Below are 15,846 nucleotides of genomic sequence, written 5' to 3'. Positions count from 1 at the left end.
CACTGACCTCCGAGCCCCTGTACAGGGTGTTTCATAAGGATAAGGTCCAGCTCTGCCCACATCCTTCATTCCTCCTAAAGATGGTCTCCGGCTACCACATGGGTCAGGACATTTTCCTGCTGGTCCTCTGCCCCAAGCCCCATGCGTTCAGTGAGGAGCGTTGCCTCCACACTCTGGATGTCAGATGGGGTCTGGCCTTTTACCTGGAGTGGACTAAGCCATTCAGGAAGTCCTCGCAACTGTTCATCGCCTTGGCCGAGCGCATGAGAGGTCGGCCGATCTCCACTCAGTAGCTCTCCAGTTGGATCACCTCATGCAGCCGTACCTGTTGTGACCTGGTGGGAATCCCTCCACCGTCAATTGTGAGGGCACACTTAACTAGAGCGTGAGCCTCGTCAGCTGCTTTTTTAGCTCATGTCCCCATTCAGGACATTTCCAGGGCTGCCACATGGTCTTCAGTTCACACATTCACTTCACATTATGCGATTGTCTCCCAGACCAGGGAAGACGCTGGGTTCAGCAGGGCTGTGCTCCATCCTGAGAGTTTGTGAACTCCTACCCACCTCCAGCAGATACAGCTTGGACTCACCTATTGTGGAATACACATGAGCAATCACCCCAAGAAGAAAAGACGGTTATCTTTTCTGTAACTTCTGTTCTTCGAGATGTGTTGCTCATGTCCATTCCACATCTCGCCCTCCTTTCCCTGTCAGAGTTGTCTGGCAAGAAGGAACTGAGGGCAGGGGGAGCACGCAGCACCCCTTATACTGCGCCATGGAGGCGCCAATCTAGGGGTCGCTATGGGCACTCCCCTATGGGTACTGCTAGGGGAAAAACTTCTGGCACCGGTGCACAGGGCGAGCACGCACATCTATTGTGGAATAGACATGAGCAACACATCTCGAAGAACACCAGTTAGGGAAAAGGTAACTGTCTTTTTAGCAAATGTAAAAACAAGGATGAGTCTTGTGATACCTTAAAGACTAACAATTTATTAGAGCATAAGCTTTCGTGGACTATGGCCCACTTCTTCAGATGTATAGAGAAAATGTAAACACATTTCAAGATGTTACCTCACCCACCTTCTCACTCTAGTATCCTGGGACGAACATGGTTACAACTACTCTGTGTAAAATCTTTAGCGTGTTTAGCCTCACAACACCTCCGTGTGAGGTAGGGTAGTTCCCCATTTTATAGATGGGGAACAGAGGCAGAGAAACTTAGTGATACACAGGAAGCCAGTGATGGAGCAGGAAGTTGAACCTGGGTCTCCCAGGCTGGTGTTCTAACCACTGGGCCATGCTTTTTGTATGCAGTGAGGGGTGCTGTTGGAATATTGTATGGGTTCATAGGTGTCAGGGGAACCATAGGGGATGGGGAGAGAGTGAGAAGAAATGTTCATGAAATGTGAACTCTTCTCAAAAGACCGGCTTCCCAGATCCCCTCACTTAATCTGCTTAATAAGTCAGCCAGTGAAAGATGTGCCTGTATTTTGTTGCACCTGTGTGAATTCCATTGACATCACTGGGGCTCTGCATGGGCACCCAGGTATGTCTGTGTGCAGCAAGTTGCAGGATCAGGGCCTAAGAGACTGTCTCCGGGGGAGGTTAGGCACGTATTAGGTCTGTGTATGACAGAATAAGGAAGAACCTCTCCTTCTGTCCCTATACAGATCCTTTAACCCTAGATTACTTCAATTCAAGGAAGAGATTTACAGTGGAATTTACCTGCAGCAAAACTTCACTGTGAAATGAACCTCCCTCCCCCAATGCAGTTGCGTTGCATTGCCTTGCCAAATGTTCAAACTAGGATTTCAGCTAGAGGGAAGCTTTTCCATGGAGGTTGGCTCTGTGTACTCCAGTGTCATTAAACATCTGTGTGGAATTATAGAATACATCCAGGCATTATAGAATAGCAATGACTCACTTCACAACATGCAGCTGAAATGAGCTGTCCATAAACTTCAGAAGGACTAGGAGCACTGGCCTTGGGCCTTGCAACACGCATGTGTCATATGCATTATTACTGTATGCTCTGTCTTGTTACTTACTAGCTAGATGCTTATTTCATTATTTAATGAGACTTCACACAGTAAGGACATGTCACGTACACCATGTAAGGTTGTTACAGTCTCACTGACTGAAGAAAAATCCTCCTCCTCAGACTGCGCCCCCCCCCCCCCAAAAAAAATAAACCCCCCACAAAACTCCAGGCAGTTGCTGGCTGTGTACAAGAATTGCTAACAATGAAGAGACCGCAGATCTTATAATTCACCCTGGGCAGATAGATTATTTGCTGAAAAATGCACTTTTGGTTGACTCCTAATTATTTGCAGATTTGACGTACACAGTTTGTCATTCACAAAATGACCAGCGGAGGTGTTGGTGCTGCTGCCCTCTGTTTTTTAAGCTTCGGCCCAGTGGTTAGGGTATGCACCTGGAATATGGTAGACACAGGTTCGAATCTCTGCTCAGGAACAGACCAGAATTTTCAGTGAAATAACAATTTCAGATTCAGTTCAACCTGAACTAAACTTTTTTTTTATTATTAATTTGATTTGATTGAGCAGCCACCACTCTGAAAAATCAGTTATTCACCCAGCTCTACTTATAATGGTGCCGTTAGTGCCTCTAGGGTTGAAGATCCTGTTATGCTTCCTCTACCTGTTTGTTAAATTGTGAGCTCTTCAGACCAGAGTCTGGCTTGTACAGGGTTAAGCACGTTGTTGGTGCTTAACAAATAAAACCAATTTTTCATGAGGTAACAATTCTCAAAAGGAAAATTGACTATCATTGTCTCAACCCAGGAGTGAAATTAGAATCTTAAGGCTTTAAAAACAAACAAACAAACAAAAAAAACCCACCCCACAAACCAGAGGTTTTGATAGAGATCTGAACCTCAAACTCCAGGACATAATCCACCCTCTAACTGATGGGATTGGGAAGAGACTTTCCATGTTTAACTCTTGTTTCACAGGGAGTTTTCCTGAGCCTTTTTCTGATGCATCTGGTCTTGGCCAACAGTGACAGATAGAACATGGACTGGATGGACCACTGGTCTGATGCAGTCTGGAGATTCCTATGTTCCAAAGCTTAGTATGTGGCTTTTGGTTTATATGTAGAATTCAAGAGGCTCTTAATGTGCTCCTGTGACTCAGAACCAGCATCACTTTTTTAAAAACCAAGTTCCATACAGCTGTATGGATGTGGGTGTGTAACGAAAGAGGATTTCCTCAAATACATATTGGAAATACATAGACATACACACACCTAAAAAAAGTACAACAGAGAAATTGCAATTCTGAAATATTACATTTGAATAACAGTAAATACTTGACATAACCCTGTGTGAACAAGAAAATATAGGGCTGAGGCAAAATCTGAACTGACCCCTGTGACCCTCACTGACTCCGTACTGCGGATGCATTCCAACACTTCTGCTGTGTTAATGTGGCAGGCTGATGTTGTGCCCTTTCAGTCTGAAGTTACGGTGGGTTGTATAATGGTGGCAGCCTGGGGTTTTTTTTTTTAAATGCCATCCCATTTTTTAGGGGACAAAGTCATACCGTTAACATACGCAAATGTTACCCATGATAGAATATCAATGTATCCATGCTGCTTTTTTTTTTTTCACAGCACCAGAACATTAGGTGTCTTCTAGATTAAAGATATTGGTCCCTGCCTTAAAGTGCTGCAAATCTAATATTGGGTCATCGTTTTCCTCTTTTGAACTGATTATTTCTGGTGCTGGCTGGCCTCCCCTTCTCTATTTCTAATTTCCTATTTCCTCCTCCTTCCCCTTGTGGTGTCTGCTCTGCCAGTTCTCCCCCTCCCCCACACCATCTCTGGTGAGGTTGACCTTTCCTCTTGCCACCCTAGCCAAAAGTCATTCTGCCTTTCTGATTTCATGTCCCATCTTTATTAAGGAACATGTACTGGCCCCACTCACTGAGGCTTCTGGGGGCCTTACTTTAATAAAATGTTTATTCTAGCTTGCCAGAACCCACTGCTTGTTAATCAAAAAGCCCACCACTGGTTACAAAGGTTGATCATAAGCCTCACTAAACAGATGGGTCTTTGTAAACCACAGCTCAAATGCCATCTTTCCCGAGCTACTGACCAGTTCTCCATCCTGGTGCTTACTTTCACCACCCCGTTGAATTTACTTAGGTGCCAAGCATTCTAGTGTCATTCTGGGTATAGCTGTATATCTTCAAACTGCCATGCAACCATTAATGAATCCTCATCTCAGAAAAGATATACTGGCACTAGAAAAGGTTCAGAAAAGGGCAACTAAAATTATTAGGGGTTTGGAGAGGGTCCCATATGAGGAGAGATTAAAGAGGCTAGGACTTTTCAGCTTGGAAAAGAGAAGACTAAGGGGGGATATGATGAGTGATGTGGAGAAAGTGGATAAGGAAAAGTTATTTACTTATTCCCATAATACAAGAACTAGGGGTCACCAAATGAAATTAATAGGCAGCAGGTTTAAAACAAATAAAAGGAAGAAGTTCTTCATGCAGGGCACAGTCAACTTGTCGAACTCCTTACCTGAGGAGGTTGTGAAGACTAGGACTATAACAGGGTTTAAAAGAGAACTGGATAAATTCATGGAGGTTAAGTCCATTAATGGCTATTAGCCAGGATGGGTAAGGAATGGTGTTCCTAGCCTCAGTTTGTCAGAGGGTGGAGATGGATGGCAGGAGAGAGATCACTTGATCATTACCTGTTAGGTTCACTCCCTCTGGGGCTCTTGGCTTTGGCCACTGTTGGTAGACAGTATACTGGGCTGGATGGACCTTCGGTCTGACCCAGTATGGCCATTCTTATGTTCTAAGCTAAATGAACCCAAAGTTATGGAGACAGATATGAGTCAAGGAAGCCAGCAGAGTATCAGAAACCTGGAAAAATCTCTGACTGGATGGGGTGAGGCATTTGGTCACAAGCTGAGGTGGTTCAAAAGTTTTGGATTTTTTTTAAGCAGAAATTTTTTTGTTTCTTTAAACAAGCACAGCAAGCAGCAAATATTTGGCCACACACTTCTGAAACCCCAAACCATGTTCAGGTTTTGGCAGACTAATTTCAGCTTTTCAATTAAAAAAAACACAACAAATTTTGAAGGAAAGCAGACATTGTCTGGTTTTTTTTCTGCTTTTTAAAAACCCCTAGTTTTCGATCCAAAAAAGTTTTGACGGAAAATATTTGTCTAACCCTTTTAATGAGCTTTAGTGCCATTTAGCACTAGCTCAGGGGTAGGCAACCTATGGCACGTGTGCTGAAGGCGGCACATGAGCTGATTTTCAGTGGCACTCACACTGCCCAGGTCCTGGCCACAGGTCCGGGGGGCTCTGCATTTTAATTTAATTTTAACTGAAGCTTCTTAAACATTTTAAAAACCTTATTTACTTTACATACAACAATAGTTTAGTTATATATTATAGACTTATAGAAAGAGCCCTTCTAAAAATGTTAAAATGTATTACTGGCACACGAAACCTTAAATTAGAGTGAATAAATGAAGACTCGGCACCAGGGGCGGCTCTAGCAATTTTGCTGCCCCAAGTACGGCGGCATGCCGCGGGGGGCGCTCTGCCGGTCGCCGGTCCCCCGGCTCCCACGCCCACGCCCGCGGGAGGTCCACCGGAGCCACGGGACCAGCAGACCCTCCGCAGGCATGCCTGCGGGAGGTCCACCGGAGCCGCCTGCCACCCTCCCAGCGACCGGCAGAGCGCCCCCCGCGGCGTGCTGCCCCAAGCACGCGCTTGGCGTGCTGGGGCCTGGAGCCGCCCCTGCTCGGCACAGCACTTCTGAAAGGTTGCCGACCCCTGCACTAGCTGATGCTGAGAACCAGTGATACCTTGTAAAGGTGACTTGAAAAGAAGTTTTCTCAAAAATGGGTTTGTGTCAAGATGTGGAGGGTATTTAAATGTTTATTTTTTCCAGGGCTTCCTGGTGGTGGGTGGTGGGGGAAGAGAGGGCGGCAAGTGGAGCAATTTGCCTCCGGCCCCGCAGGGGCCCCCATGAGAATATAGTATTGCAACTTTTGTTTATGGAAGGGGCCCCTCAGATTGCTTTGCCCCAGGCCCCCTGAATCCTCTGGGCAGCCCTGCACTGTTCTGAAGGATGAAGAGTGATGCTTGTATTATTTTTAGTCCTGTGAAAGATGGCACAGTCGCTGCTGACGAAGACTCTTTGACACGCTAGTATGTCTTGTTCCATCCTTGTAAAACCCTAGGAGATCTGAATTTAGCTTGATTATAGCATCAGGAATATTTTTGATTAAAAGTTCAGTAAATATTATTAATTGGAGAAAAATTCAATGATCGCTGTCTGATACCTTAGACACTGCTATTCCCTTAAGTGTATGGAAATAACTGAAGTAATTGTGTGTTAACTTGCCATTTTACCCCAGTCCCATACTTAAAACAAATTCAGGTGATTGTGATACTTTCATTAAATTTTGATTTGATGACAGTACTTCAGAATAAGTACTGGACAGATTGCAAAAGAGGTATTTTCTGGCTGACCTGATGAAGTGGTTAGTGTGAGACTGACCTGTTCTGCTATGTAAAGATCAATGTCATTGACCTGAGGGTATAAAAACAAACAACTGAGGATACTATTTTTTTTTCTTTCTCTCTTCCTCCCCAATCTGTCATCTGACAGGGAGCAGAGAGGAAGATCAGGGATGAAGAACGAAAACAAAGCAAAAGAAAAGGCAAGTGCACTGACCCCAGCTCCCAGTTGAATGCCTGTAAGTAGAAATTATTCCACCAAGTGTTTAAATCATAGGCCTCATGTCACTTAAACTACAGTTTTTCAGTACAATAGAATTCTCCTAGAAAGGAGTTACTACTTGCCTTTTTTTTTTCCTCCCATAAAATAGCTTCACTTTAATCCACTGTATATGGGATTGTGAACTGTATTTTGCAATGCACAGGATAAATTAGGAATTTCTTCAAGATAACCATCAGGAGGCGCCGTAGCAGTGAGTTGCACACTGCAACAACCTGGTTTTGAGAACTGGTGGAGCATCTACAACTCCAACTGAAGTCAGTAGGAGCTGGAGATAGAATATCAAGGTTGGAAGGGACCTCAAGAGATCATCTGGTCCAACCCCCTGCTCAAAAGCAGGACCAATCCCTAGACAGATTTTTGCCCCAGATTGCTAAATGGCCCCCTCAAGGAGTGAACTCACAACTCTGGGTTTAGCAGGCCAATACTCAAACCACTGAGCTATTCACCCCCCATACCCAGAACCTCTGCAAATCAGGCTTAAGAGATTTACTCAAGGCTGTGCAGCAAGACTCTGGCAGAGTTTGCAGTACAAACCCAGATCTCTTGATTCCCAGCCTTGTACTCAACCCTAGAGGGTTGAGCTGTCCCTTTTTAGTTAATAGTCTAGTTAGACATTGTTTCTACGCACGTAAAAGTAAGCCCAAGGGGCCTGATGCTGGAATGAGCAAAAGGTTTTTTAGATTTTTCCTTCCAAATGTGTTTGCTTTTCATTCTTAATTCTCTCCTGCAGATCATACTTTTTATGTTGACTCCTACAGAGCCAATGATGGTCAGTTATAGGTTAAGAGTTGTTTGGTGTAGAGTTTATATCCCTGTTTCTCCTTCACATTGTGCAGCAAGGAAAAGTGTGTGTTCCTTGTCTCTCCTCTGGGTTGTTTGAAGATAATATTACATCCACTTGATGTGCTTGTTAGAAGCTCTGCTTTTAACAGGCTTACTGGTTCAATAAGCATTAACCTCACAGCTTGTTTAAACAGAGTTTCCTGACACAGCAAATGTGGGCTGGCAGTGTGGCTTCAGAAGAAGCCAATGACACAGGGAAACCCAGTTGCTTAAGGGCAGTTACAGGGAGGGCAGTTTTCAAATGTATTATAAAAAGATGACTCAACACTGTGCCAGCGTTTAACAAATGTGTGTGTGTGTGGGGGGGGGGGTGTCTCCTATCCCAAGTATAGTAGCCCAAGCAGAATCCAGAGACCACTGTGCACAGTACTAGAACTAATGGCTGAGAAATGGCAATTGCATGCTAAACCGCCCATTTGTAGAAATTCATATCTTTCTTCATAAATGCTGCTTATGGGACTAAACTTCCTATGCTTGGGCTGAGCTCAGATGTGGTGTTTATTTCCCCATTAAGCTGAATGAATATTGTTTGGCTATAAGCATTACAGTTGCTTCCAGAGACCCAGTTACTGTATCTATATGGATTGCTCCATAGTAGAGCTGGTTGGCAATTTTTGGTTGAAGTTTTGGAAAATCAGTTTTCCCACAGAAAATTTAAATTTTAGACTAATTGTTTTGAAATTTTTTTCAACTTTTTTTCCATGGGAAATTCAAAATGAAATATTTCATTTTGGGCAGGTTTCATGCAAATCAAAACACTTCAGTTTGTCAATCCAAATTAAAATATTTCATTTTGGGTCAGTTTGACGTTAATCTCTGTTCATCATGGGAGATGTAGTTTGGATACCTCATATTCCAGTCTCTGTAGACTAGGCTTCCTGGCTGAACTACATCTCCCGTGATGCACTGTGATTTTTCCCACTGGTTGAACTGATGTGCTGCATCATGGGAGTCATGTGACCACAGTGCCCTATAGTACATGTGGTCCACCCAAGAAGTACCCAAACGACAATTCCCACGAGGCACATAGTGGCTAACAGGGGCACAGATTAATATTGAACTAGACTGAAATGTTTTGTTTTAATTCAGAATGGTGAACCAAAATTTTTCACAGAACCTTCCATTCTGCAAAATGTTGGTATCTTGCCGAACTCTACTCCACAATAGTAATGCTTCTGTAGTGCTTTCCATTTGAGGATCTCCAAATGCTTTTCAATACTCAGGGTACGTCTTCACTACCCGCTGTATCGGCGGTAGCAATCGATTTCTCGGGGATCGATATATCGCGTCTCATCTAGACGCGATATATCGATCCCCGAACGCGCTCCTGTCAACTCCGGAACTCCACCAACCCGAATGGCGGTAGCGGAGTCGACATGGGGAGCCACGGACATCGATCCCGCGCCGTGAGGACGGTAGGTATTTCGATATAAGATACTTTGACTTCAGCTACGTTATTCACGTAGCTGAAGTTGCGTATCTTATATCGATTTTCCCCCGTAGTGTAGACCAGCCCTTAGTGACTGAAGCTTCACTGAGGCCCTGTGAGGTTGAAATATCTCCCCACCCCGTGCAGAAAGGTACAGTGAGTTACACAGGAAGTCTGTGGCAGAGGCGGGACTAGAACCTAGATGTGACTCTCCCAGTCCTGTGGCCCTAAGACCATCCTTCACAAATGTTTTTAAATGTGAAACGAACATTGATCAGCTCTGTGTGCTTTTAAGAGGTGATATGCTACCAATATTGAAACAAGGCACGCCCATGTCCTAGGGTGCATGAGCTCACAGAGAAGGAGTGAGGTACTGGCGGAAATCTATTAATTCATTTGTTTACCCGTGTAGACAAAAGCCCTTTCTCATAACCCCAGCCAAGTTGGGAAGCAGTGCCACCTCGCAAACACTTCCTGCCACTCACTGGAAAGGCTGGTGATAGATTCCTGAGAAAATAGGAGTGTACTGAAAGTGGAGTACAGTCTCCAAACGCTGTCATTTGAAATTGGGGTGTGTGGCAGGAACCGCATGGATTTTTAGCAATCCTTTGGGAAGATTTTGCTGAAAATATCTGACATTTGGCACATTCCAAAAGGAATAAGCATCTTTGGCCAGGGTGATTTATGGCCCCCAGAATAGGTGACTCTATCAGAGAAGGGGAAGCCTCGCACTTCCCCTCCTGTCCCCCCAAAAAACTTGGTTGGGAAATTTTAACAATGGGGTCCTAAGACCCTCCCCTCCACACCCACCCCAGCACATCACTGCTTAACAGCAATACATGGCTCTTAAGGAGTACGGCTACAACTGTGTCATTGTTTTCAATATCCATATATTACAATCTTTGATATCTCTTTACAGTTCCCGAGGTCAAAGTGCTAATGCTTCCTTCCCACAAGCGGACAGACATCACTGTCTTCAAGCCATCCCAAGATCTTGACACTCAGCCAGTTCTTTTTATCCCTGACCTTCACCATTCCAGTCTTCAGCGTGGGACTCATGTATGTGATGCTACTGTGTGCCCATAATATAAAATTAGGGACATTGTCTGCCTACGTAATGATATTGTACATAGCCACTGGACTGGTTCTTAAATGTATAACCATTGGGAGCAAAAAGTTCCTGTTAGGTATGTGATCATATAAACCTTCATTTTCATGGCATAAGCCAAGCCCTAACAAATGGGGGCTTGGAAGAAAACTTGCTTTGTGGGCAGGTAATTCTTCACCTTCCTGTGAAGCGTTTGATGCTGACCACTCACAGGATACTGGTCTAGGAGCTCTGGTCTGACCTGTATGTTCCTATTGTTGGCTTCTCAGGTCCACTTTTTAGCTAGCTAGCTACACACACTGTAGTAGGTTCCAGTTAATGGTCCTATGTCATTTACCATCCAATAGTCTAAGTTAGAGCACCTTTCTCTCTACACTCAAAATCTCTTCTTGTTTTGTTTAAGGTCCTTCCTGTTGCACCAGAAGAACTGGAGGGTGAAGGGTAAGAGACTCGCTATTTCATTCATTCTGTAACACTATTGAATTGTATGGTGCTGTAAAATCAGCTAGGAAGGTGAGGTCCCTGCCCAAAGAGCTTGCCATGTACTCTAATATTAGGTGTTTTACTCCTCCCCTTATATAAGCCCCAGACCATAGTAAGACCTGTAAGCAGCACAGGGCCCAGGCTGTCAGTGATGCGGTCTTCTCCAAAATGGAAAATCTTGCATAGCAGGCACTCTCCATCACCATGCAGCCAGCTTAACACTCAGGTTTGCTGCTCTGGGCTTTCCAGTGTGTGCCAACAAATATTCACATTCCAAAGGGACTTGCCCAGAATCTCCAGGTAAATAGCTGATTTGGTGTTGTGTTTAAGCAGCACAAGGGGACTCTGTTGTTAGAGAGGGAGCAGCAGAATCAAAGCACCTGGGCAGTTTTAAATAACGAGTATTGACTTGTGTAGAAAGTAATGCCCATTGTAACTAGGGTAATTATTACCCTGGTTCTGAAATTATCTTCATCATAAGATCCATGATGTGACAGTTTCCCTGCTTCCAGGCAAGGAGGCTACTCCTGCTGATGCTGTTGTTGTTACATTTCCCCTCTTTATTGCAGCTCTAATATGAAGAGGGGGCCTTATATAACTGAAGATGATTTTATTGCACCTCCCAATAAACTGACCAGAATAGAAGAACCAAAGCGAGGTAATTTTTTTTTTTAAAAGACACATCTGTTGCGTTTCCATGAAAGAAAGCCAGGTCAGGGGTAGGAATGCTTTTTCTTTGGGTGGGTCGGCTGGGGGGGGGGGGTTGTGTCTGCTTTATTTTGATGTGCCCGTCTGATTCCTATCCGTGCATCTCCTGCTAGCACTTATTTGGGGAGGAAAATATTCCCTTTTTTGCCTCGGCAGGGGAGCCAGCTAAACTTGCAAATACATAATTTTGGTTTTAATAACAGTGGAAGTTTTCATCTCATGATCAGGACTCCTGGGTTCTATTCCCAGCTCAGACACTGACTTGCTGAGTAAACTTTGGCAAGACACTTAACTTCCCTGTATCTGTTTTTCCCCCATCTAGAATCACACCGCTTTCTCGGGGGCTTTTTCTGATGGTTTGTAACCTCCCAGCACCCTGTTGAGTAGGGAAGCGCTATCATCCCCATTTTGTAGATGGAGAAAGTGGAGCACGGAAGAGTTAAATGACTTGTCTCTGGAGTCCCAGTTACAACCTATCCATATGGCTGTCCTTCCCCTCCGGCTGCGATAAATGCAGATGTTTGCTAAGGGAAAATGAGAATTAACAAGAGCTTAGTTTCTTTACTAAATCATAAAATGGGGACTTTATTCTATGGGTGGCTGCCATAGCATCATATTTATGCTCTATAATAATACTTAGCTTTTATATTGCACTTTTCATCAGTGGACCTCAAAGCACTTGACAAAGGAGGCCAGTATCATCATCTCCATTGTACAGATGGGGAAACTGAGACACGAGGGTGAAGTGACTTGCCCAAAATCACCCAGCAGGCCAGTGCAAGAACCAGGAATAGAAGTCCAGAGTCCATCAGTGCTCTGTCCACTAAGCCACACTGCTTCCCTTGTATAGATGGTTATTGCTGTGTTCACTTTTAAATCCACCCTCCTCCTTCTGCCTTCCTTTGGAGGAGGAAGGTTTAAAAATGAAAATCTCCAAGTTTAGTTCACCCCGTTTGACGTAGATGTTACAGTATATTGTTCCAAATCACAGGTGCGTCAGAGCCATGAGCTTTCAAACATAGTAAACAATATGTGCCACAATACCTAGTAATTAGAGGGTGAATTAAGGACTTTGAAGCTGTTACATTTCCTCATTTCCCTGCTCTTATTGGCTTATTACTCAGCCTTAATGTAGTTTTTAATGGGGCTGTTTTTCTGTGTGATGGCTCCGTCTCCATGAGCTGGATGACACTGTGGTTGTCTGGCTTCTCATTCTTTCAGTCTGGTCTTTGGAGGGGGGAATCATATCCATATCCTACTAGATGGAGCAACATGATTGCTAATAAATATTGTTGAACAATAGCAAGGAAGTGAAATGGGGAAGCGAAGAGGGGGAGAGAAGATTAAAATGGAAGGAAAGTATAGACAATTGCAAGAAACTAAAGAGAAGGACTAGCAAGTTCTTCTTTGAGTGATTGTTCACATTCATTCCAATTAGGTGTGTGCGTGCCGTGTGCACGGATGTCGGAAACTTTTTCCCTTAGCAGCTCCCGTTGGGACGGCAGGGGAGCCCCCTAGATTGGCGTCCTTATGGCGGTGTATATAGTACCCTGCTGGCCTGACCCTTCTTCAGTTTCTTCTTACCGTCCGTGGCGGCGTTGGAATGTTCTCTCTCTCTCTCTCGCTTGCTAGTGATCCCTTAGCCTTTCAGTCTTCTAGTTAGAGTTGTTCTTAGATAGTTATCAGTTAGTTAAATACCATTGTATTCAGGTTTCTGGAAGCTAGTTCCAACACCAACCTTGGGTTTCAAAGCTTGTGCCATGTGCCGCAGGTCTCTGCCTAACAGTGACCCCCACGACTCCTGTCCCCAGTGTCTGGGAGAGGCTCATCGGGCAGAGCGCTGCAAAATCTGCAAGGCCTTCAAACCGCACACTAAGGGCAGGTCTACACTAAGGGCAGGGGTCGAACTAGGGTATGCAAGTTCAGCTACGTGAATAGCGTAGCTGAACTCGAAGTAATTCGAACTACTTACCCATCCAGATGCCGTGGGATCGAAGTCCGCGGCTCCAAGGTCAACTCTGCCACCGCCGTTTGCAGTGGTGGAATACCGGAGTCGACCAGAGCGCGCGGGGAGTTCGAACTATCGCGTCTAGATTAGACGCGATAGTTCAAACTCCGAGAAGTCGAACTCACCGCGTCGACCCGGCAGGTAAGTGTAGACTAGCCCTAAGAAAGACTTTCGCCTTAAGCAGTTGCTCATGCAGGCCACGTTACAACCACCGGTCCCTGACTGACTGGCACCGGGCCTGGCCTCCTCGGAGCGAAGTGCCCCAGCATCCGTGCGTGACCCGGCACCCCCAGGCACCATGTCACCGGCACTGCCAACCTCGGTGCTGGAGAGATCGACTGGTGGCAACTAAGCGTCACAAGAAAGGGGAAAGAGGGCGCTCTCCCCAGAGAGCTGCCAAGGCACTCAGGGAAGCTCCCGGCACGCAGACAGGTTGTGAGCCCGAGTCCAGTACCCAGCGAGTTCAGTGCCGTTGAATGTCTGGAGGAGGTCCTGGAACACTCCTCCACGCCCAACACTTTTGAGGCAGTGAAAGACCTCATTGAGCTGTCGACGCCGAATCCCCTCCCGTGCAGGGAGAAGCCTCCGTCACTGCCCAAGAGGGTCCCGTCCAGAGGGAAGCTGGCAATGGTGCGCCACACGAGGTCACCATCTTGGCACCGCTCACGGCACTGTTCCCATTCAAGCTTGGCGTCCATCTACTCCCCGGCACCTGTGACCCAGCGCGAGGTGACAGTACCAGAGGTGAACCTGCCAGCAGTACCCGCAGCAACTACACACCTGTCCATGATGCCATCGCTCGCCCAGCACCAGAGCGCGGCACCAGCAACCTCACCAGCACCGAGTGAGAGGCACCGGTCCCGAGACTCCCAGTACCGTGCGTGGTCCCGGAAAGCCGGGCACCACTCCCCACCCTGCACCTCACGGCACCCTACAACCGCTCAACGTTCGGCACTGCCTTGTTCCTCTCCGTCAGCATTCTCCGGCTCTGAGGCCAACTCCAGTTGCTCCAACTATAGCAAGCATCGAAGCGTGGCCAGCAGAGAGTCCCACTCAGCATGGCAGTCACAGTGGCCTCCTCTGAGTCAGTGGCCCTTCTGGACCCCATGGGCCTACCATCAACAGGGTACCATCTCCAGAGCCTCCAGGTCCAGGCATTCCATGCTATGCCATTCCAGGTCGCCACACAGGCACACATCAATGGCAAGGGAGGCCACTTTCTCCAGGCCGCCCTCAGATCCCCAAGAGCAACTGGTGATGGCAAACCCACTGCCCATGGCAGTACCAAGCACTACAACACCTTGAGAGGTGTCAGCCCTGTCGGGCCCTGAGGTGACCCAGGCCTATGGGGATCCACAGGAGGGTCTAGATGAGGGCAACCAGCAGCAACTCACATCCTCCTCTTACCCAGACGAGGCAGTGGCGGGTACATCAGTCTCAGAATCGCCACCAATCGACCACAGGGCTCACTAGGAGCTGCTCCGCAGGATCGCCCTCAATATGGGCCTCCAGGCAGAAGAAACGGTTGAGCAGGAGGATCCGATAGTGGACGTCCTGGCTCCCAAGGGTCCCTCCAGAGTAGCGCTCCCTCTCATAAAGACCATACAGACAAATTACAACCCTATATGGCAAACTGTGGCCTCCATCACGCCAACAGCCAGGGGAATAGAAAGGAAATACTTGGCCCCTTCCAAGGACCACAAGTTCCTGTTCTGCCATCCCTGCTCCCTAATCATTTCAGCAGCCCATGAGAAGGAACGACAGGGCCGACAAGCCTCGGCCCCAAAGGCCAAGGAGGCCAAGCGTCTGGACCTCTTCGGTAGAAAGGTCTACTCATCCGGGGCCCTCCAACTACATATAGCCAACCAGCAGGCGATCCTTAATAGACAAAACTTCAACTCTTGGATCGCCACGTCCAAGTTTAAGGATTGCCTGCCCTAGGACTCGCTCTCGGAGTTTGCTGCATTAATCGAGGAAGGAAAGGCAGTGGCTAAGACTTCGCTACAAGCCTCCCTCAATTCAACTGACTCTGTGGCCAGAATCATTGCCTCGGGGGTAGTCATGCAACACTCAGTGTGGCTCCAGGTGTCGGGCCTCCCTCCAGAGGTCCAGAACACCCTCCAAGACCTCCCATTTGAGGGCTTGGGCCTTTTCTCAGAGCAAACAGGCTACAGGCTGCACTGCCTTAAGGACTCTAGGGCCACCCTGAAATCGCTAGGGATAAATACGCTGATAACCCAGAGAAAGCCCTTCAGGCGTCAACCTCCGCAGCAGAGGCAGTATCAACCCCGCCCCAGACAGGAGCCATATCGTGGGCGGGGCAGAAACAACCGGTGTAGACAGCAGAATAACACGCCCCACCAAGGCCAGAACAAACCCCAGCCCAGAAACAAGCAAGGGTTTTGAAGGCGCTTGAGGGCAGTGTGCCAGCCCAGTACCCGGATCCATCCCCTCAGTTTTTAAACTGGCT

General features: G+C 46.7%; 1 protein-coding gene across 6 annotated transcripts in view; it reads left to right on the top strand.

The window, feature by feature from the left end:
• GRHL1 (grainyhead like transcription factor 1) overlaps positions 1–15,846 on the top strand; it is an 85,600-nt gene that overhangs the window by 55,121 nt on the left and 14,633 nt on the right. For 4 of the 6 annotated variants that reach the window (XM_045009831.1, XM_045009832.1, XM_045009828.1 and 1 more), the window contains 4 exons: positions 6,666–6,753; positions 9,989–10,128; positions 10,581–10,618; positions 11,230–11,318. In XM_045009831.1, the coding sequence (XP_044865766.1) occupies positions 6,666–6,753; positions 9,989–10,128; positions 10,581–10,618; positions 11,230–11,318 (355 nt within the window). The remainder of the gene's footprint in view (positions 1–6,665; positions 6,754–9,988; positions 10,129–10,580; positions 10,619–11,229; positions 11,319–15,846) is intronic. The other 2 variants (XM_045009830.1, XM_045009829.1) reach the window with 1 other exon arrangement.

Source organism: Mauremys mutica, chromosome 3, assembly GCF_020497125.1.
Source record: "Mauremys mutica isolate MM-2020 ecotype Southern chromosome 3, ASM2049712v1, whole genome shotgun sequence".
Lineage (NCBI taxonomy): Eukaryota > Metazoa > Chordata > Testudines > Geoemydidae > Mauremys > Mauremys mutica.
Note: the sequence above shows the minus strand (reverse complement) of the source record. Positions and strands in the feature narration are given on the sequence as shown.